Here is a 24,740-nt window from a genome sequence, read left to right on the forward strand (position 1 = left end):
TTCGGAATGTATATAAAGTGTCAAATACAAAGATATTGGAAGAGTATTTATACAGTGATCATTGAAATTCCTTAAAATTTTCTTTACCTGAAATTAGGTGGTAAAGAGCTTGTTCAAAAATTTGAAATTAAGTTATTTAATAACTTAGGTGCAAATGGTAAGCTGTCGTTGCACCCAATTTTCCTAATACTTTCAATCAAATGTGTTTTTCTTACAGTTTATATATATTTTTGAAATTCATAAATGTTACCTGTGCGTTTTGGTTATTATCAGTTTCCTGGCAAACGAAAGTTACAAAATCTGACAGTGTATCGTGCCCATTTTCTGGATACTTCACTTGATTTTGATGACTATGAGATTCTGGACTATGTTGATAAAATAAGGTACTGGGACTTGCTTGTGAGCTTGATGAAACTAATGTGGTATTCTGTGGCATAGCTGAAAGAGTACACATTTTATAGAAAAGTATCATCTTTACTTATGATGAAAACATAAACAATGCTCATTTTACGAAATATAAATATTATATATTATGTATCAGTGAGGAAAACTGTGCTTCAGTGCAGACACATTATCGATAATTCCTTTTACAAGTTTCTGTTATTCTAGAACTGTTCCTTAATTTAGTACTTTGATTTTATTTTGAAATTTAGTGATATTCACTTTCCATGAAACTGTGATTGGGTTTCATTAAATCATGTTAATATATTCAAAATTCAACTTACAGTATGTAGCTGATACCACCATGGAATCTACAGAAGACGATCGATCCACAACTACAGGACCTGGTTCTGGATAACTGTTGCAGTAGAAGGTTGGATGTTCTAATTTCACGCTGTTCATGTTCGGATGACTTTCGGAAAGTTCGTGCAGGATAGAAGCTACAAATAAATTACATTAAAATTTTATTTCAAAAGAAATGAATTCATATTACATTTTGATAATTTCCACAGTTCTTTGGAAGAAAATACTCCTGTTGCTAGGATGATGTCGTTACATACCACGCCGTTGTATGGATTGTGCGTATATCCTGAAATTATGAAGTTCAATAAGTAGCTAAACCTCGAGAATGAATAATCTAAAGGGTAAACTGAATTGGGGTCTATAAACAATTAAAGTAATAAAATATTAAAGTAATAAAAATAAAACGTTATTGTAGGTTTAGTTTTTGATTTGAGAGCTCGTTGTCTTTTTTATAATCCTTCAAAGGTTCATTCATATTAATGTTGTACTACTCGCTCCATATCTGGTTAAAGGAAGTAAACTATTAGTGATGATTGAACTGAAATTACCTAAGTGGAATTCGAACAATGAGCAAAATTATCTTGAAAACTATTTTTAGTTTTCCAGGACGAGAGGCTATTCCAGAGCAATTTGTGCATTTTTATTTGATAGTAATTTGCATAAAACAATAAGTTTGATATAACTGAAGGAATAGAGAATCTAAGAGATAAAAATGAGACACAACCAGAAGATACAATTCAAGAGCTATGGAAAATATTGTAATTAGTTTTGTTCTTTTTCTATTTGGTGTTCTGGGATTAAATAATTGCCCTTATCTACGAAATGTTTTATGATTTGGATTTAAAAAATGCCTTCGTATGGCATTTTTTAAATCCATTCCTACCTACATTCTATACCCTACATTTACGATGATGTTTATAAATTCAAGAAGATTGTCCCAAAATAAAAATTTAATTAAAAGTTAAATTTTCGGCACCCGTTATGGCATGATATGGTCGCTGTTGGCTAAAGTTATTATATGGTTATATTTTATAGATGGTATTGTCAATACTAATAAATATTCAACTATTTTTAAGGAATGTTTGCAACCCTCGATGGAAGGAACTTTAAAATATGGGCATGATTTCATATTCCAGCCAGACAAGGTTGCGAACACAGCATAAAAACTCAACTACAATCCACTAGATTGGGTCTCAAGCAGCTCTGATCTAGCGTTCATAGGAACTGTGACATACAATGAAAATATAAGTTCATGAATATCGTGCAAAACGGCACATCAAGAACTTGTAGGTATTATGCCCAGGTTAATCCATATCGTTATCAAAGCTAAAGGCGTTTTTTTTTCAAAAAAGTTTTCAATTCATTTATAATTGTTGACAAAATGTTTGATTAAAAATAAAATAGCTTAAAACATATTCCAAACCAGGATTCTCAAATTGTTTATCTCTAGAAGTTTTAGAGGTGTGCCAATTGAAAAGTGACGGAAATTGTGCTACATCGCCGGCAAAACGTCACGTCCTGTATATGTCACGATATGATTGTAAACAACGTTAGTTTACTATCAATCACGCGATAATACAAATATGAACGAAAAATTTTTAATAGCAACCAACCATTTACAATTAAAGTCATTATCACCCGTTACACAATCAACAAATCGGTGCCTTAGGTGCGTTCCATATTATGCCAGTTAGATTTCAGTTCAAGGTTTGACGATCTGACATGGATAGATTATAATGTGTTAATTGTAAATTACTTGATTTAGAATTGTCCGTCAGTGCATAATGTAAGATTTATCATAATCTATAGATGTTCAAAAATTACTTGAAATTTCATGACTCTCTTCAAATTGCAATAACTTTTCTCCCGTTAAATATAAATTGTTTGTTAAGGTTTAGACTAGACTGAAACTAGACGTATTTAGTTTTCAGGTTTTTTTAGAAAAACTCATTTCGTTAATTATGTTTCTTAGTGTTTTTGCTGGGTTAATCCAATAACATGTATTTTCCAACATATCAATTAATCTGCTGCCGACCTGTTTTATTATGTGATGTCTTGAATGAATCTGAATCAAGTAACAAACGAAGTGAAAAGAATTACGAGTGTACATCGAACTTCTCATATACCTATTATTGATTTATTTATATGGATTTTCGCTCAATTTCTATTCGGTTTTTACCATTATTTTTAATTCGCACAAAAGTATCAACAACCCATTTTATCAAGAACTTGGAATGAATTTCCATACAAACACTATGGAAATTGTTATAATAACGTATTAAAAATAATGAAATTAAACTTACCTTTATTTTTTCTGTCATCTTCTTTCTTGTTATTATTATTGTGATGATTGTTATTATAACATACTCCACTTAATATTTCTGAAACAAAACATTACAATGGATATTTTGTCAAATTTCATTTCATACTAGTTAATATCCAATATTAATCGTTAATTTTTACATCTATACTGAACACACTATTGACGCCAACACTATACCAACACTCACAATGTCTGACGCGCGTTACGATAACCAAGTTATTATAACAACTTTCCTTTTTGCATGAAATAATTAGAAATCAGAACTCAGTTTTTATCTGATATAGCAAGCATAGGTTTCCCATATTAAATTTAATTGTATATGTTCAACTTTATTAATTAAATTGAAATAAACAAGAGATGAAAGAGAAAACCTAAAAATAGTAAGTTGACCTCTACGTAAAAGATAGAAAGATAAAAAGGTATGGGAGGTCTAAATATAGGATGTGTCTAATGTGAGTTATTACACACGTATATTAAGTTATTACACAACCAAACTCACATTTTATTTTAAATAAAAAAATTGTGAGAAGATCCATAAGTAAAAGAAGAGACAGACAGAAAAAAATAGATTTTAAGACACACACAGATATTTCTGTCCTCTAACCAACATTAAGTGCTTCCAGACCCCATCTGACAATTGGGGAACATAAATTTAAAATATTCAGTTTTCATCAAAGAAGGAATAAAAATCGGGCAAATCAAAGAAAATTAATTTTCAAAAATATCGAAAATAGAGTTCGACGCCCATCTTGTAGTTTTTTAAGATTAGCTAGGGTCTAATCTGAGGATTCCACTATTCTGTAAGTAATGTCCTACACATTCTCTATAAGGTTTAAATCCAGGCTGGGTCCAGGACTTTTACATTTCGAGCGCTTCAGCGCTAACTCTTGTTGAAGCTGTCTTCTTTGTAAAGCTTGCAGCCTTAACCATCGGAGGTATTTCGATATTAATTTAAAGATCCCAAATAAAAAACAAAATATGTTTTCTCAATCTATGCCGATAATTAGGCTTCTTGACTTAGATGATAATGCTTCAACTAAAGCCTTCACAATAAACGCTTGAGCTCAACATCTATTCTTAGATTCTTAGTAATGCCTGTAATCTACTATTACAGCTCCAGCTCCATTAGGGGTTTACAATAATCTAACTTAGTATCTGAAATTCGAGTTAGAAATCGAAATTTCGCACCATATCTAATTATGAATGTTTTATTTCACTTTTCAAATAGAAACTGACGTCCATAAAATCACAACAAAATTCAATTTCGTTTTTTATAAATTATTTTTTTTTTCCTTACCATTACACTCTTTCGGAGAAAAATAGCAGATTTTATTTATGGTCTTTGTCTATAATATACTAGGAATACACCCTTAATAGAAAAAATTGAAACAAACTTCAGTTTTTAACTCACGAAGAAATTTTTTCTTTCTCTATTCAAATCATGATTTCTGCTGCTTTGTTGACACTTTATCCCACGGGCAATTTTAAATAGTGTTATCTCAAAATATCCGGAGATGTCATAAAATAATCCGGAGTAATACCTATTTTAGGATAAGTAACTTCCTATGATTTTATTTTTGTAGAGAAAAAATAATACTACTATATCAGTTTTTAAGTCTCTTTGATGCACCCTATACAATATAATTATGTTCTGTCGAAGAAAATAAATAAATAGCAAATATTTGTAGAAACTTTAAAAATCAGGATACTCGCTTTTTCATATAGTTTTTTCCTTGTATTACACAGTTATATTTTCTGATGTCAAATATCAGCATGTTTATTTTTAGAATCATGAGTTTTGGTATCTGTACTACGCATGACACGGAAATTGAGTAACGTCAGTTGTAAACTTCTATTTATGCACTTCATTCAAATAATAGAAAGTCGAAATCAAAACCTTAATCCCAGACGCACGAGGATTATTTTGCTAAAAATATCAACATCCTTTATTGAGGCAGAAACAATACTGCAGCTGTCTATAACATGATGTTCAATTTGACTTTTAGACAAACAATTTTAATGAAAATTCCAGAGAAAATCAAAGTTTGTTTTTAATTTGCCATATTTTTTCAAGAAAATTATGAAGACCCAATTTTCTTATCAATTTTAGATGCGTAGAAACATCAATTATTATATACGAGAAGTAAAATAGAAACTGTTTTTCAGTATATAGGGTAAAATAATGTTTTAGATCACAATGACCTTCGAGGTCACCCCTATATACAATCTAGTCAATAAAACTTATCTAAGTCATCCTGTGATCAATATTATTTCCATAGTTCTGTTCAAATTGTTTTCTTTGTTCTCATCAGAATAGTATAATAACCTATAATGATTATTTTCAACAATACAATCCAAACTGTCAGCTGTCTTATTGATTTTAGAACCATGTCTTATTTTCAAAATAGATTGGACTTTCAAAGACCAAAGGTGAAATTAATTTTGATGGAGAAATCAGAATTTTTGATAGGTATGCCTGACACTGCTATGCCAGCTCAGATCTTTGTTCCTTCAACTTATCCAAATTCAGACTTCCACTCTAATATTCTACTGCTAACTACCAACGTCTTCCAACACGTTTGACGTGTCAGAGCTGCAATTAACCTCGTCCTTCTGATCCCTTTGTTTGTGGTTTTATGATGCAAGCGAAAATAGTAATACGTGTCTGCTCTATTTAGTATATTGATGTAAAACCCTCGATGTTCTCTTTCAATGTATAAGCTATACAAATGTGCGATGAATCGTTTACATAAAGAAGAAATAAAAAATAAATGAAAATCGAAAATAGAAGTTGCAGTGAACATATGAAAAACTCGAGTCGGTATATAAAAATTATTTTTTAGTCATATATATCATTTATACATACCGTGACTATTGATGAAATTAGCTAAGTAGAGATCCAGTTCCCTCACAGATACATTAATATGATATGGGTTAACACAAAGTCCAGGTTGCGAACAGTCGGGATTTTTTTCTAATCTTTCACCATCCGTACTTTCTAAAGGAATTGCTTTGAATAATATCACCATAACGAGATCAAGTCGCCAGACTTTATCAGCCTGACGAAGGCAGTCTATTCTGCGCATTTTACCCTTCTGATCAGGGTTTGAAAGGACACAAACGGCAGATCTTTTACCGGTTATACTTAACACGAAGTCCTCACGACATTCTTGAGTAATATCTTTTCGCAGCTTTCCCAACAAACGAGATGCCCACTTTTGTTTAACTTCCGCCTTCTCATTCTGAAAATAAATGAGTAAAATATATCTCTAATATGAAACTTAAAACAGTGGAATATTTAATAATATTCAATAATACGTTCGACTTTAAGACTGTTTTAGGAAGAATATTAAGATAATATAAATTATAGTCCTACACTTGTAAATGTCTTGCGAATGTCATCAAAATAGTCCTCGAATTATATATCACAATAATTATCATTGAACATTATTTACTAATTAATAATATAACTTTAAATAATTCCTACATTTCCATTATTTGGACAAATAATGTGATAGTTTATGCTAAAGAAGCAATGAGCAGATATTTCATGTACAGAAACATTCGCTTTTTTCAATCAGGCAACAGGAATATGTGAGGAAGAGACTGGTCAAAGATTTCAACGAATCACTTACGACAAAGATATTGATATTTAAGGTTATATCCTCATGCGATAATAATCTGGAATTCATGTGGTCTTATCCTGATCGATTGCCTAGAGCATGACCAGATCATTAACATACATCGCTATCGTGTCACTTTGTCAAGGTTACGTGAAGCAAATCAACGAAAATGGCCGAACAAATTGAATTGAGTGTTGTGAAGTCTTATGTCTTATTCCATATGTAGCAGATTTGGTACCCAGTAACTATTTCCTAGGTTGAGGGAGCACTTATTCAGCACAAGGTTCTCTTCGGACAGTGATGTGTTCAGTTAAAGGGACCTGATTTTTACCAAGAAAGTTTTAACAAGTTGGTTTTATGTTATAAATGCTTAAATAGACTTGGTAATTATGTGCATATATTTTTTAATATAAAGCAAATTGAAATTTAGTGACATTCAGACAAATAGGTGTTTTATTTTACACATTTCTCCTAGATTGACTCAACTAACCTGTAAAGCCTCCTTACACTGTCTTTCCTCCTCCAAGGACATTCGTTTTTCATGTTTTTTGTAATATTTTCTTTTTGCAGCTTGCAGGTTGAACCATGTGTAGGAAAATGATTTAACAAAAGGCAAAAGTGCCTCGATGAAAGGATGAAATTCGTCCTGTAAAAAAAGGAGAACGTGTTTACTAGTTTGAACAAATTTGACAATGTGGATGCAAAAAGTAAAATGAACTACCGATTTTACATTTATCCATTACAATCAATAAATTAATCGAATGCATTTTTACCCCACACCTCACAATCGCCAAGCAAATGAAGAAGCAGGAATTGGTTACTAAATTGTAATATTTTGTGTCCAACGTGTCAGTTGAGTTGAGAGAAATATTATGATTTATCACTCGCAATATACCGCAAATACATAAAACGTAATTGTATGAAACATTATCCATTTTTGCAATTTATTCTCACAAAAAATATAATATATAATTCATTTAAATTTATACAACACTTAACTGTGAGCACTTTCTAATACCTTCAAATTAGTAAAATATATACAATATTGCGGGATGCGTCGATTTCTGGAAGGAAATTGTGTACAGTCAAGTGCCCATACTTAGGACGGTGCCCTTAGTTGGGACATTTTGACATTTTTTTTAGTGGTTGGTAGCACTTACGATTGTAATTCATGCGTTTGCAACTAGGTTATGTTAAACAAGTAAGTGTATGGCGTGTAACTACGAGAAATAAAGTCACAAATATCTGGTATTTGTACAGTGTGTGGCGATTTAAATTCGGCATTAAAATCAGGTAAGATTTATAATCAAAATAACTTAATTCACCCACACTATGAGAGTAGCTTTTTAAGTTTTTAGATTCCTAGGATCTTATGAGTATTATTTTTGCTCAATAATATAACTACAATTTTCTTATAATCATAACAGATTATTTTTTAAATCAGTGGATTGTAAATATTGTTCAACGAAATATATAGAATATAATGTAATAATGTTCAATTCATACCTCATAGATTGCCTTTACTTTACTTTTATGGTTTTCTTTTTAGATTAAGTCTAAAGTATGTCTAAAATGAGTCGACCAAAAAAAGAAATCACTATTTTGAGAATACTTCATTGGATCGAGCTGCTGAAGCTGTGTGGGGTGGGATGTCTTTCCTACAAGCCGAACAAAGATTTGGTGTTCCTAAATCGTCAATACAAAGAAAAGTAAAAAATAAGCAACAAAATCCGTATGCTTAGCCTTAGCAGCTGAGTGGGGTTTTCCACTCACCGCTTTTGACGTAAGATGTATTGTGAAAAAATTTTTAGATAAAAAAGGTGTCGCGTTTTAAAAACAACATGCCAGGAAAGAAGTGGATAAGAGGCTTTTTCAAGAGGCAAAGTCTTGACCTAAAAACTGACATGTGTCATAACATCAAGAGAGCTAGGGCAGGAACTTTCTGAATCTTTAGAAGGTGTTCCGTTGGACGCTCTTATCAATTATGATGAAACAAGCATGCAAGATAATTCAGGAACCAGTAAAGTTATCGTTAGAAGAACCCCGAAAGTGTAATTGATCATTCAAAATCCAACTTCTCCGTCATGTTTGCTGGTACAGCAAGTGATGTTACTCCACCACCATATATCGTCTACAAAGCAGCAATTTATTGGTAGCTGGACAGAAGGCGGGCCACCAGGAGCTAGATATAATAAATCTAAGTCTGGGTGGTTCCAAGGTAGTATTTTTGAAGATAGGTTTTAAACTGTTTCTTTGTCTTATTTAAAAAAACGTGGCGATTGTCCAAAAGCAATAATTGGTGACAATCTTGCCAGTCATGTTTCAGTCAGTATTTTAAGCCAGTGTGTTGCGAATAACATTCGCTTTATACTTCTACCGCCAAAAAGCACCCATCTATGTCAGCCCCTAGACTTGGCTTTTTTTAGCCCATTAAAAACAATTTGGCGAAGGGAGCTGACAGACTGGAAGATGAAAAACAAGAGATCTCTAAGAAAAGATCAATTTCCTACGCTCCTAAAGAAAACCTTTGAAGAACTTGAGGATCGTGCACCTGAAAACTTGAGCAAGATGGCTCCACTTCAGCAGCAAATTGGACATCGTCCTTAAAGTTATATTTTAGGATCACACGTGAAACAGAAACCAAAGTCAACCCAAGGAGAAAGAAGATATCTGTAACACCTCAGAGTTTAGCTGAAGAAAATGTAATTGAGGAACTAAGAAAAAATGAGACTGAAGCCGCACAAAAGCGAGAAAAAAAAAACAAAAAGTAAACAATAAAACAGTTGAGGCTGGTGGAAGTAAGGAGACTGATGACACAAATGATCCTCCTCTAGACAATCCTAAACCAATTATTACAAAAAAGGAAGCGAAAGGGCATTCAAAATAAAAGGTATGAGGATAACAGTGAAGACGAGAGTTATAACGTTTCACTGCATGACAGTTCATCATCAATTGGCCAAGATGATTTCACCACCAAGTGAGGAAAACGACAATTCTTGTTACAAAGTCAGTTTTATGCGAAACCATATGGGGTTCAAAAATGTCATTGTTTTTCCCATTATAGAGAACATTGACAACAATGTTTCGGCAGATCGCATAAAACTTGCGAGTCCAGAGGAAAATACACTTTTAATTTATAGAAAATAGTTTTATTTGTATTTATAATAATATTCATTTTTTCTTTTTTTGTCAAGTTTTTATATATTTGTAACATTTTTTGTTAATAAAGTCTTAAAAAACTAGTTTTCTGAGCTTAAATATTTATTGTTTTGAATTGTAAATAAAGTAACAGTTTATATGTAAATCTTTTAATGTCCCAAGTAAGCTAACAGGAGTCCTAACATGGTGCAAAGAATAAAATAAATGGTGTCCCAAGTTAGGGGGGAAAGTACCCTAACTTGGGACAAAGATCGTTTTAGAAAGAGGTGGAGTTAAAATAGCAGTCGAGACCAATATGTATACCTATCTATTATTATTATATTTCAATTTTTTGTACCGCGTTGAAACTCGTAACTGTCCCAAGCATGCGTACTTGACTGTATTGCTTGATTGCTGAACGTAGATTAAAATTTATCGTCATCCATTAAAGCCAAATATAAAACTTTCATAGTTTTAGAAATAGATTTTGTGATTTCCAACAAATACACAGGCAGGTATTGAAATACACTTTTTTTTTATTCAGAGAATCTTGATGCATATCTACATATTTGTAATGATCTATTTTCTGTATATATTTTTAGCTGTCCCCACTATTGGATATTGTTTGTTTGTATCCAGAAAAAACTAAATACGAATCTCCTTCACAGATATTGACATCTATAAGAAGAGCGCAAACTATAATGTTTCATACCAACAATTCTTATGTATCAGTATATTGTCCATTTTACGCCAGTTTACATTATTCGCAGTATACTAGATGGGAAATCGGTCGCTTTAAATGGTTACAGCTATGTTAAAAGTATTTCGTATTTTGTGATTCCAAATAAGAATTTAGAATAGGTCTTGACATCGTCTAAACAAGTAATTTATTATTCCTCTACATTGCTCAGTCGTCTCCTGTCACTAAGAAATTAGAACTCATTTTTTATACGTATCTATATTTATTATTGACATTATGTTCCTCTGTTACAACACAACCGATTGGTAGTGTAACACTTTGTGAAGCAAAGTATAATCATATGATTGCAATTCTTCAATTTATTCAAAATTGAACATGTGAGGGGGAGTACACGAAAGATTCATATATATATTAACAAATAACGGATCTATTTGTATATGACTCTCGTATCCTAGTTAATAATACAATTCATAGTTTAGACTAAAACATTTGCAGATTGTTGGTTTCTCCTCACATCCTCTCTTTATTCAAAAATCAATATTATTAAAACAAAATTTGTACCGTTTCTGTATAAGTAAACAACTACTTCGCTGACTATCTAACTTTGCTCGCGGGTCAAATGCTGAATCAGTTCAGGGACCGATCGCATGCGCACTTTCAAAATTGTCGTTCGCGGGTCGATGCCTTTAATCCCACGAACGACAATTTTGAGAGTGCGCATGCGATCAGTCCTTAAGCTGATTTGAAATTTGACTCGCGAACAAAGGTTATATCTAAACAAATGTTCCCTAAAAAGCCTGTTTAAAATGGTGTTAATCATTCACATTAGAGACTCTGAATATAACAGTATAATAATTATGCTGAAGAGAATCAGGAGACCACAAAATTGATTCAAGAATTCCAATCCAAGGTGCAAAAATAGTTCTAGGACTACTAAGAGGACTATTTCTATTGAAATAAAAATGAGTTTATTAAACGAAAGTCTAACGGAATACATATATAGTTTGACTGCAAGAAAATTTTTCACGATATAAAATCCTAACTAGCTGATGTTATCTTTTACATGTTCTCTACTAAGTACAGTTGAAAATATTGGAAATTTGGAGAAATATAATTTCAAATGTTTAGGAACATAATTAAGATGATGATACCACCAGAAACAAGAGTAATTTCAATACAAAATTTGATTAATCTAAACACACACTTGAATTGAGTCATGCCCAAACAATAAAAAAACGAATATAAAATTAATTTCAAAACATCAAAGTAACATGCTTCACATGCCAAAAACAACAATGATATAACATTTTATATGGCATAAATAAATTAAATTAAGTGCGGAACAACCAAATGGAATACATTTAGTAGTTTACTTTTGTGCATATTTATCAAAATCATCTATATAATACATTCAAAATTAAGGATATGAACCACAAGATCATCTTGGAAACATCCGACTGTCATATAGCGTGTTATGTCAGTTTACTAGTGTCCTATCAGATACTTTACTCTTTATCCACCAATTTGGTTCTCTAGACACCATCACTGGAAACAAATAAGAATCGCTGGAACATATCGGCAAGCAAAGCTAACATTTGATTAATTTGAATCACCAAATAATTATTTATATCTATTTTCATGTCAAATATTGCTAAACTCATTGAACTAAATGCGAAAAGTATTTTCCCACATTCATAAAATCATAAAACTGTGTCTGATAACAATCTAAAGTTTTTTAAGTAATATCTTATTTTTAATTTATATATGTCTAAGAGTGCAATGTTTGCAGCTTAATTTGAAGATATCTATAGAACAGAAAAGGAACAATAAAGAAACGACGGTATTCCTCGAGACATATCATGGACTTGATGAATTTCCCTAAAAATTTGTTTTTGTGGCAAAGATGTAACGTTATTGTTTATTGTATGACATTTTCACCTCGTGAAAATGTTATTTTTTAAACTTTTTTCGATTTTGTGTTTACATGCAAAATAATTTGGTTGTTCACCACTAAATAAATTACAGAAAATAACTGAAAATAATGAAACTAAGTACCTATCTTTCTATTCAATACTACTATCACTTAACACAAGAGTGAATTCAGAAAAAATTTAAAATCACTTCTGAAAGATAGATTTGATACCAAAATAATCAACTTATAAGACAAAAATGCCTTTCAAATATAACTCTAATGAACGCTAGGTAATGATATTCTACTTATCAATAAATAAAACATTGCTAAAATTTGCGAAAAACAAAAATTTTATCTATAACAACAAGGCAATCTACTAGAAAGGCATTGCAGAAACTCGATTTACAAAAGTCTGAAACTACTTCGGAGAGATTGAAAATAAACATAAATACTTTATAACCTTACAATTTGAAAATAAACGTACAATTTAAAAGATTTCTTCTTCAAGAGAATGAAGTAGTCTATCAAGCTCAAACAGGTTATTTTCCGTGTCCCTGTAACTTGGTCTTTGCCTACATGTCTCGCAGCCATTGACTATTCTGGAACTATTTTAAGGAACTTATGAGAATATTCCAGAATTTAAGATATAGGCAAAGGTTAAGTTATAGGGACCAAAGAATAACCTATTTAGCACCGTATCTCACCGCATTTTTTATTTAGTAGACTACTAGAATTAACATTTACGGATTTTTAGACTTTATCTCTATAGAAATTTTTTGAAGACGCCCATGAGCATATATCAAATATTATAAGAAAATGGTACATTTCATCCAAAATCATATGAAAGTGAACATTGTTTTACTGAAATATATTCGCTATAACTCTCCTACTCTCTATAATCACACTCTTTTAAGCTATAAAAGGTTCAAAAAATGTGTAAATCAAGTCTCAACAAATTATCATATCAGTAATAAATTACTTTAAATGTATTTGGTTTGTGGTACCCAAATAAAAACGGTATTTTGAACCAACCCCTATATGTATGAGTCTGGAGATGTTAGATCTGAGGAATTTGGAAGATAAAGGAAGTCAGTAAATCGTGAAATTAATCTATTTGGAAATTGTCTCCGCAGAAATTGGCGAACTACTATAGCAGTATGGAAAGTTGCCCCATAGCTTAGTTCCAGTATTGTTAAATTTTAGCAGTACTGTACAATCAATACAAAAGGGTTTCGCACATTATGTAACGTTTCTGATAATGTTATTCGTTTTAGTTCAGGACCAAAAGCAACTATATACAATTATGTTATTATACCAAGTAATACTAAAGAATATTCGTCGGAGAAACAGATATTGTACAATATCTAGATTGTCGTTTGGTTCTTCACTCCTCATTTTACAAACGAATTTCATTTTAGGATAAAATTTGAGTATATAAAAAATTTTGAAAACAATGCTATGAGAAACACCCGCTGACTTGGAAATTGTTTGTTTTTAAATAAGTTTTTATCATAGCGGCCTTTTTTCTTACATTGTTTTTTTGAACTAATTTTCTAGGCAGGTTTTTTTATTTATTTGTTTTGTTTGTTTATTTCCTAGAATTTTTGAAATTCGTTCTGTGTATATCAACGAGTTTGCTTAGCGGAGTTAGTTAGTTTATGATAAATAGTAATAGTCTACAGAACGAAATAGAAAAGTAACAATAGAATTTAAATAAATTATATAAGTTAGTTAAGGGTTAATGATAAGTTAATTATTATAAGTGTGATAAGTTAAGTATAGTGTAAAGTGTTTACATAAATTAAGAATGAAGAGACCTTGTTTATAAATTCACCCCACCGATAGTGATAGTGTAAATAAATAAGAAAAACCTTACAATATAATCCACTCAAATTGTGAAAACATCTATACTAATTATTATTATTTCAATAGTTAACTTTAAATTTATGGAAACAATAGGAATATATTTCAAATTGACCTGATTTATGAATGTAAATATTGTTGGTATGAAATGAGTCTCCATTACTCCTGGGATAATTTTAATTCTATATAAACCTGCTTTGTGCGTAGAATTCAAACTTCCTAATGACTTTGAAAAGTAATTGCAATTTTCATATGTAAAAATTACTACTCCTCAATTTGAACATGTAATTTTTTAAAACTACTCTTAAATTATATGAAAAGTACAATTGCTTTACTTTATTTTAATCATTCTCTTTTCTTTGAATAACAACTTATTATATATTTATAATAAATAGCATGGATTGCGGTAAATATGAAATCATTATTGTTAAGACATTATTACAAACATCCTTGGCAGCAAGGAAAATATGTGAAATTGAAAGGGAAGACACGGATAATGAGCGAGCAAAACAGCATTGTTTTAACCATCGTTTTAATAGTGGAGATTTGATACTTAAAGATAGTTCACATTCAGGTAATCTACCTGGGTGGGATATTGATGTTACAAGGGTTGAAAATGAGCACAGTACAAGTAGTCACCGATTATCGGACTACCATACATCACTATTTGAAATCATTGGGTAAGATCTACAAAAGTTGTCGAATAGTGGCATACATTGACCGAGATTCAGGTTAAACGTCGAAATCATTCCAGTTGGTCAAGCTATCAGTGCCGAGGTTTATAGTGGACAGTTGATGCTAATGTATGAGATTTTACCAGAGAAATATCCAGGTTTAGTGAACCAAGAGCGCGTTGTCTTGAGAACAAGACAATGCTAAATTATATATTGCGAAAGTTACGCGAAATAAGATCGAAGAACTTGGTGGTATTAAACACCTACCACTTCCAGCATTTAGTGCGAACCTTGCACCGTCAGAGATTACTATTTATCCAAATCCATGGCGACATTCTGTGAGATGAAAAATTTTGAACCAAACGAGATGTTGAAAATGCAGTTCGACAGTTTTTTGCATCTAATTCCAAAAAATAGTTTTACCAAGGTCTTAAAGAGCTTGCTGAACGTTAGGTTAAAACTATAGAATACAATGGGCTATACTTCGAATATCAAGACTTTTTTTGTTTGATTATTTAATAAACAAAGAATTGAGGAGTCGATTCTTCCAACAAGGTCTGTTATTTTATTTTTTGAATTTGGCTGCTCCGCACAAAATATAAACAATTTCGGAATGATGTTATATCGGTATATTATTATTTTCCATATTTTTATTATCGTATATCCTCTATCATCATTCACTATTTTTATACAAGTAAAAATAAGTAATTCTAAATTCGGGCTACTTATCACAGGTCCAAAATATCAAAGAAAAACATTCGTGAAAAGCAACATCAAAATAACTCATTCATTTTCGTCTAGTGATAGCAACTTTCAATGAATAATCCCAAATAGATATACGTGTATTTAGTTCCGAATTAAGGGTGATTTTTAAATATCCTTAATTTTTGAATAGGTGTATATCTGTTGTGTCTAAAAATAGAAATTTCAACATAACCTGGGCAAACTCAATCTGAATGTAATGTTAAAGTTGTAGAAGAACCAATAATATTAACTTTTCTTGATTAATATCCGAACTATTTTTTCCTGTTGCTATTGGATAGCGTATTGAAGAGCTATGCAACGTTATCAATTCAAAAAAATAGAATTATTTATTTAAATATGACATGAAATTTAGAGTTTAATATCTTTTATACCTTGCCGATGCAATTTCACAAAAAGACTTCAACTTCTGGTTTTCGGTAGCAATGAGAGAAGCCGACTAATTTTAGACTGGAACTAAAGTTCATCATATATATTGAAAATTAATCAATTAAACGTGTTATTCTCAGTATTATCCAGATAATATTGAGATTAATTTGATCCCGTACGACAACCATTTTATATAAGTAGGTAGATGTGATTTTCCACCAAAATGTCTTAGTGTCAACTAACCAGTATAAGCGTAATAAACTACTAGATTTGTTTATAAAGGATTGAAAGGTTTAATGTTAGTTATAAATTGATGTAAATGTACAAAGGAATATCTACTAGTAAAGAAAGAGAATGGTGTGAGAGCAACAACAAATACTGCAAAAGTATTAATTTAATTAATTTGATGCATAAAGGAGACAAAAGACAACAAAACAATTCATTCAATTGAAACAACAATCAGTTAAAACATCAATATAGCATTTCAACATCGAAAGCCACAGTCAGCTCAATCAGCAAACTGAATTGGCCCTTTTCACTCAAAATGGATCCTTCATATACCCTTTTTTCGTTATTATTTGCTAGCAAGTTTGATCATAGAAGATATCAAACATCTACTATATTTTTTTAATTTCAGTGTACTATCTGTAAAACAATTCAATATGGATAAATATAAATATCCTAATTAACAAATCAATAATTCGATAGGTACCTAAAGTTTGGCAGTTTTTATGAACACAAAATGATTCATGGGGGTCTTTACCAAAGATATTTGAAAATCTAGGTATTTTAGAATGACAGAATTTACCATAAGTTTGTACTGTTCTTTATAACATAAGCAAATACGATAACGGTAACTACTAAGTTAGAAATTCAATTTTTGAATCAAAATTTGTATCATGAGCATTCAAGCAATAAGTAGTCCTGATTTTGAACTTGGTAACGCAGAACATTGGTCATTATTTAATTTCAGTTCATAAATATTTTGGTATAATCAATTTCTTTTACTGATTAGAATTTGTAATTGCTTATTTAACCCAAGACAAAACATTTGAATGACATATTTTTCACAAATAGCAAAATAATTAAATTTAAAGACATATCTGATCATGTTTCAATATAATATCAAGCATATTTCTTTCAGTTAGTCATCTATAAATCGACATTTTTACGTCAAAAGTCTTGCAGGAATTATTCTCAAAGTATTTAGTTATTCAATTAGTTTCTTTGAAATAATTTCTTCCGTTATTGGGAACACAATTCTATAAAGCAACCTCAGATACCTTCTCTTTTTCACTGTTTGATAAGTCGAACAGCTGAACATGTAACCAACCATTTGTATTCTCTATTTTAAGTGACAATTATTTAGATGCTACAGACAGGAACAATCCAGGGAGCATATGCACCGGAACGCATTTATAGCAAACAGTGCGCTTAGAATTAGCAAATAATTTTATTGGATAGGATAACTATTCAATTTTATTTCAACAGGCATGCATACAGTATTAGGAGAAATTACCGAAAATAGGAATTTCAATGCGCACACTATAAATTATAATACCCTTAACTGGATTCTAACTACATTTTTTAAGTAACCGACTCATTAGAATTTGAACCGATCTGCTAGGAATACTTTCAAACAAAATAATTACCGTTACCTTAAAGTGCAAACGCCCCGATGACAATATCAAGCAAGATTTTGTGAATTTCGATGGAAAATCAAAACAAAAACATATTTTTATACACGAATCCACATTTTGGATACATCGTAAACATAATTCGTCTACTGTAAGAAATTTCATTGAGAAAATAAACAACTGTAAATACAGTATTCTTGTGTCTACGGACAAAAATTACTGTTACAAAATTATTCTGGCTTCAAATTTTAATAATAATCAAATTAAATCTTCACGTGGCATAATAAAGGAGTCTTCTAATACTAAGATTTATATTTACATGGTTTTTTGTTATATGTTTTGTCACAAATGATATTGTTAAATCGATAAATTATTTATCGGTTAGAAACTCATTTCATTCAATTCTGTGGTCTTACGCACACCTCTCTCTTTAATTGATACTAATTACTATTGAATTTCGAAATTAAACTCACATTTCGAAGAAGACATGAGTAAATATTAAAATTGCGATTGAAAATATAAAAGAGAAATCAAAAAATATTTCTTAGTCTTCTTAATAACACACAGAACTTAATGTACAGTTTTTTGACTTGATTTGACTGAATCATTCAAAGTACTATGAACTTCATTTTAAACACCACTCATATTTACCCATTGTAGAAACGAGCTTGTGTTCGGAAGGCCTCCCATAATATAACAAATAATTGGAAAGAAAAAGCTATAATTTATCCGTAAATTAATGGAATAAAATGCAAAGAATATTCCACTCATTGCACCTATAAATATAAGCCAATGACAAAATTTGTTTATATTTATCATCGAAGCATATTGTAGATAAATTTTTAAAAGATTATGGAGGAGAAATAACTATTATTCAAAGCTTTTAGAATGATAACACTAGGAGGATGTCTTATAATTTCAAATGTTTGCCCTTCAATCCCTAACGAAATTGTACAAGCAGCTTGAGAAAATATTGGATTAAAACTAATGTCAAATATAACATTCCTAACAATGATGTAACTGACCCTGCTTACAACCATATACTTAGTTTCCGACGTTAAGCATAGATTAACCTACCAAATAACATTAATCAACAATCAAATATTGCATCAATACTGATGATCAATATGAATTCACATAGTTTCTTCTTCATGCCTGTTGTTTCAGCAGAGCTTCACAGTAGAATTAATGACATCAAAAATAAATTCTCATCTGGTACTAATGATTTCGAGTCTGTCGGAATGCCCTAAGAAGGCAATAATTATACCTCTACATAAGGGAGGAGATAAAGATTAAGCATCAAAATATTGCCCAATTGCACTTCTGCCCACGTTATCTATGATCATAGAAAGATTGGTCAAAAAGAGGCTTTTATCATTTCTGTTGAATATAAAATATTTACTCCCTATCAATTTGAATGAAATGATACTATATACCACCTCCTAAATAATTCTTACTCCAGCCTAAACAACCGTCACTGCAACAATTTTTCGTGATTTTTCAAAGGCTTTCGATTATGTTTATCATAATGTTTTAATTAACAAATTGCAATACTACGGTTTCAGGGGAACACCTTTCGCGTGGATGTCTTCTTGCAAGCCAATATAATGTGGAGTGCCTTAAGGCTCAGTACTAGGCCCTATTTTGTTTCTTCTGTTGCCTATCTAGACATCAGTGGTAAAATATGTCTTTTTGCAGATGATACTAGTTTCTCTTGGAGCAGCCCTGATCTCGTGGCACTTCATAGAAACATATCTAGTGACTTAATCACCCTTAAATTCTATTCATTTGTGTCTCAAAGTTTCCAAAACTTTTACCATATAAAAATACATAAATTAGGTTTCGCCTGTTTTTAATACAAATTATTAGCTGTTTTAGGATTGCCGTATAGTTAGTTTTATTATTTGATTTAATTTTGACAATATTTAAAATAACAACATATTTTCAAAGGTAATTTTGTTATTCATTGTAGTTTTCTTGAGTATAGTTTATATTTAGATTTCATTATATTTGTGTGTTTATTTAGTTATTAGTATATTTGTTTGAACAACTTTTTGACAATAAATATTTCTCTCTTTCTTTCTCTCCAGGTTGCTATAAATGCAAACAACCAGGTCACACTGCATATAAATCTTCGTCCTGTTGAAGAATAAATACTTATAATACGCCACGATATTCCCAATCTAATATAAACACAGATCTAAAAGCTGTTGCGGTTACGGATCTAATACAAGATTTAACTTATACAATAGGACATCCTCTGCTATAGATTTAACAATATGTGTTGCTGCTATTTCTTCTTCCTTTGGAAAGTAATATCATATATTTATGACAGTGATCATATCCCAATAATAATCTCTTAACCAGCGCAGAAAATACTGAGCCTTTACAAAAATGCAAACTTGAATCTGTTTTCCGAGAATATGGAAACATTGCTTACTCAATAAACAATAACAGAAGATATCGATAAAATGGTTAACAAATTTACCAACATAATCAAACAAGCCGTAAAAACAGTATTGGCATGACGGAAACCATGAAAGGTCACAATCCAGTACCGTTGTGAAATGACGAATTTCGACAGACTATAAAAGCAAGTAAAGCAGCATTCAATCAAAGTTTTAAGAATCTAAGAGCTAAGGCAAGGAGATATACACTAAAAAAAGTAGAATCATGGAAAGCATAAGTACAAAATATGAATAGCTCAACCAATATCAGTACTATATGGAAAAAATGCAAATATCCAGTTACAGAACATATGAGAAAATTAGTGTCTTAGAAGATAACGGAAAAATTATTAATAATCCCAATAAAATAGCTGATTCAGTTGCGAGCAATTACGAAAAACAATCTCGCGATGCTGCTTTCAGAGAAAGTTTTTCGAAAAATAATACAAACAGTCTTTACAATTTTCACATTAACAATATAGAAACGGATATAAACAAACCCTTTCCTAAAGAATGAGTTTTCTTTTGGTGATTCTAGCTCAGGGTAATATCATATCCCTAAAGTTTTATATATTTCCCAAATACAGCTAAAGCTACACTGTTAAAAATATTTAATTAAATATGGACAAAACATACGTTCGAGTGCAAGTGACTGTTATACTCATTCAGAAGATAGGAAAAAATACATTATCATGTGGTTCACACTAACCCATATCCTTAACCTGCACCATGTATAAATTATTAGAAAAAATAATTAATAACAGACTTGTTTGGGAACTCGAACGAAGAAAACTGACAACACCAGAACAGAGTGGATTTAGAAAACACAAAAGCACAATAGGAAAACATTATAGATCTAGAAAGTGACATACATGAGGCTTTAGCAAACAATCAGAAATGCATAGTTGTATTTTTTGACATAAAACCTTCGATACCACATGGAAGCCTCACATAGTAAGAAGAATAAAAGAATGGAACATAGATAGAAACATGCTGACTAGCCTCCATATCACTTCTCTTAAACCTCCCTTGAAATATAAATTATCTGACGTAAGCTCTGTATATACACCAGAAATATTTGCTATTCTACAAGCTTTGAGTTCTTTAAAAATATTTATATACAAACAATCCTTTTGAACTACAAATCAAGATTTAATTGCATCTACTTCAAAACAACAACTTTGATGCCATATTTTTGTGGGTGCTCTCTCATTGAGAAAACAAAGAAGTGAGGATGCTGACAAACACGCAAAAGGCGCTACGGTATATAGTGATGCACATATAATCAATAGTGCGGTTTATAGTGACGCGAAGGCATACATGAAAATGAAAATTAACCTTCAGTGATAATCTGAGTGGCAAGGATAATTTCAAAAATGAAGACAAATAAAGAGAAGAGTTGAACAGTGGCCGCGAATATGCAGTAATCGCCCAAAACAAATCATAGGTAGTAACTAGACTAAGAATAGGTCACACTAAAATTACATACGAATATTTATTATGTAGGAGTAACAAACCTTGTAACCGAGAACTTTCTGTAAAGTGTATGCTTTTAGAATGTACATTATACACATCGCAATGGCAACAATGTAATTTTCCAAATGATACGAAAACCCTAGTGGAAAAGAATTACGACGTGAATAATATCCATAAATATCTGTTAAGTACAAATAGGAAAAAAATTAGAAATTTGGATCGTCTATGAATAAAATTTGTCAAGGGTTCAACCATTGTTAATATTTTTATATTATTAATAATGGAAACAACTCAAATATTTCAAAATTAATAAAGTAGACATTTCGCAATGAATAATGCCAAGACAAACCTGTAATGCCACTAATCTAAAAAAAATGAACGTTTATTTTTTCTTCGCAACGTTGATATTCATTTTCTGTTATGTGATGTATTTCTTTAAATTTGGCTTAAATTCCACCCATACATGGTGGTTGATTAGTGTAATAAAGTTCAGTGCCTTCTTTATCCTTTGAGATATCAATTTGAAAATTTGAGGGATTATAGCCATTATTAGACTTCACATTATACACAATCTTACAGAGTCTAGCCTATATTTTTTTCTTATTTGGAATCAGTTTAACTTCCCTATTACAATAATATAGAGTTGTAATGTATTCTACGGGATATTTGAAAAGTTAAAACGAAATTTCCAAGTTCAATACTCTGTACAATGTAAGAGAAATTCAAGAATGAAGATCTGTTACGGCCAAAGTATTCAAATAGTAGTAAAAATTCTGGAAAATTATTTATTTCGTTAATATTCATTGATACAGGGCGAATGAAAATACTAATATATTGTTTTATCGTTTTTTTTCGAATGAATTCATCTACTACCAGCAAGAGTATAATACCATGAACGTTTTCCTGGAAAGCGGCAAGCTTGAAGAAATTGATGAAGCGGTTCAGTTATTTATGAAAAGCTAGAACGATTTAAAACTGCTGTGACAGAAAAGAAAATCAAATGTTCAAATGTGTATGAACTATTGAATTTGGAAGTTTCAAGATTGTCCGGAAGTTAAAAAAAATGGATATAATGAGGTGACTAAATTATTCAAGAAAGTAATAGGATATAACAAACATATACTCCTCTTAAAGGAAGATATTTCATAGACCATTAGTAATACAAACGATCTGAAAAACAGAAAATTTACTTCTAATGATCTCAGGCTTTCCAAATATTATTTCACTATTATAAAGTATAAAAGTTTTGGAAAATTTTGGAGATTAAGGTGTGAATCTAAAATAGTGAAAAATGAAATTGGTTATACACAGAACGATTGTTAAATATTTATATGTTTTTCAGTTTAATAACGACTATACACAACCAAAATTAGCTGACACGATTTTTGGTGAGGCTAAAATATTTTTTGAGTATATTCATATGTTTTGTTGAATTGGAATTAAGCAGTTTCTAAAAAAGATGGTTTAGACTAAACCTAAAATTGTGTTTATGAAAGACTTATGATCTACAGGAAAATAGCATACACTCACTCACTACATTAAATTAGGCAGATGTTATTGCATAACAGAAATAAAGAAAAATTTAAATTGTAAAATAATACATCAAAAATAAAACAATTATGAAAAAGCAAGCAAAAAAGAAGTTAATATTTCGTGGTAATATACAGCTGTTCCATGACTCTTTTTTAATTTATAGTTTCTATTTATAATTTATACACATAACACATATCCTATAGGTTTATGTTATACACAATAAAAGTAGGAATCGTTTTTATTGGATCAAGCACAACTACTCTAATAAAACAAAATATGTGATGCTATGAATATTTGGAAGTAAAATACTATATCATCCAACCGAAGCTAGTGTAAACATAAATAAACTATTATTAAAGTGCTTATGCCAATAAAAAAGAAAATTGTGTTGCAACTGCAAATAAACTTTCGAAAGTATAAGCATGTAACTTTAAGATGAAAAACTTGATTTATTGCTAGATAGTATATAGTCTAAACAAATAAGAAGAATATACGTGAATAGAGATTGGACTCAAATTGTAATGAATATTGAATAATCCATTTTGAGTGAAAGATGGCATGCAGTTGTGAGAAAAACCGACTGAGCCAGACACTGAACAGATTATACGGAACATAATAACACTCATGTTAATCAGGTTAATTACATATCACGCATCGCGGATTGCGGCGTGGGGGAGAGGGGAGATTAGCAGCGGGTAGGCACCTGTCCCGTGGACGGGGTCTGCAGATATGAGGATACATCGGGTTCCACCATGCAGCTGCGCAGCGTGTCAGGGATGAACATTCCTCACAATTACGTCACGGTCACCGAATTACGGCCGATTGCGAAAGTTTTTCCATCATTAGAGGCTGAAATAATGCAGTCCACCCTAATGCACAAACACTTTCAAAAAATAGTCACTCAACTCCGAATTTCTCTTTCACTTGGTACAACGACGATCACAAATGCATCCTGCACCATACAAATCAACGAAGTTTCAAATCTCGAATGACTGTAATCGTCGTTGACCGAAGGAAAGAGAAACACAAAACTCCACAGAGATTCACGTTCGAATTGCTATTAATAAATGGGAGACGTCCGTCGAGTCGCCACGGCGCTTATATTTAGATTTCGAATCTCGACGACGACGCTAAGGAGTGCTGAAACGATGGTATTTGGGATAGTGTTTAGGCCGTGGCGAATGCATGTTGTTAGTTAAAGGCAGAAGGCATGTGCTTTTCTATTTCCTCCTTCTGTGAGAACATCGAACATTCTGCGACGACGCGAGTCGCAAATTTTCAGCGCCGACTACGATTTTACTAACGATCGCAGCAATGCGTTGCTCTACTCCCGACGCCCGTCGGCGTCTCCTCTGCAGTTGCACCAAAACTAAACAGATTTACGGTTATTAACTCTGCCCCTTAATCCTAACCCTCTCTGCTGTCTGCTACGATACGAATTATACCATAATATACAGGGAATTTTCACATTGTGCAGTATAAAAGATATGTATTCAACATTATCACCTACAGATTAATGTTTTCACGTCGATAAGATTG

General features: G+C 31.3%; 1 protein-coding gene across 4 annotated transcripts in view; it reads right to left on the reverse strand.

Annotated features, from left to right (window-relative positions):
* LOC130450984 (nuclear factor 1 B-type) overlaps positions 1-24,398 on the reverse strand; it is a 38,681-nt gene extending 14,283 nt beyond the window's left edge. For 2 of the 4 annotated variants that reach the window (XM_056789755.1, XM_056789757.1), the window contains exons 1-7: positions 23,905-24,299; positions 7,181-7,336; positions 5,934-6,309; positions 3,048-3,125; positions 935-1,030; positions 726-881; positions 251-438 (exon numbers count right to left, since the gene is read on the reverse strand). In XM_056789755.1, the coding sequence (XP_056645733.1) occupies positions 251-438; positions 726-881; positions 935-1,030; positions 3,048-3,125; positions 5,934-6,309; positions 7,181-7,336; positions 23,905-23,985 (1,131 nt within the window). In that variant the 5' untranslated portion in view covers positions 23,986-24,299. Of the gene's footprint in view, positions 1-250; positions 439-725; positions 882-934; positions 1,031-3,047; positions 3,126-5,933; positions 6,310-7,180; positions 7,337-23,845 lie in introns of all 4 variants that reach the window. The other 2 variants (XM_056789754.1, XM_056789756.1) reach the window with 2 other exon arrangements.
* Positions 24,399-24,740: the final 342 nt, after the last annotated feature.

Source organism: Diorhabda sublineata, chromosome X (genome assembly GCF_026230105.1).
Source record: "Diorhabda sublineata isolate icDioSubl1.1 chromosome X, icDioSubl1.1, whole genome shotgun sequence".
In the NCBI taxonomy this organism is placed as follows: domain Eukaryota; kingdom Metazoa; phylum Arthropoda; class Insecta; order Coleoptera; family Chrysomelidae; genus Diorhabda; species Diorhabda sublineata.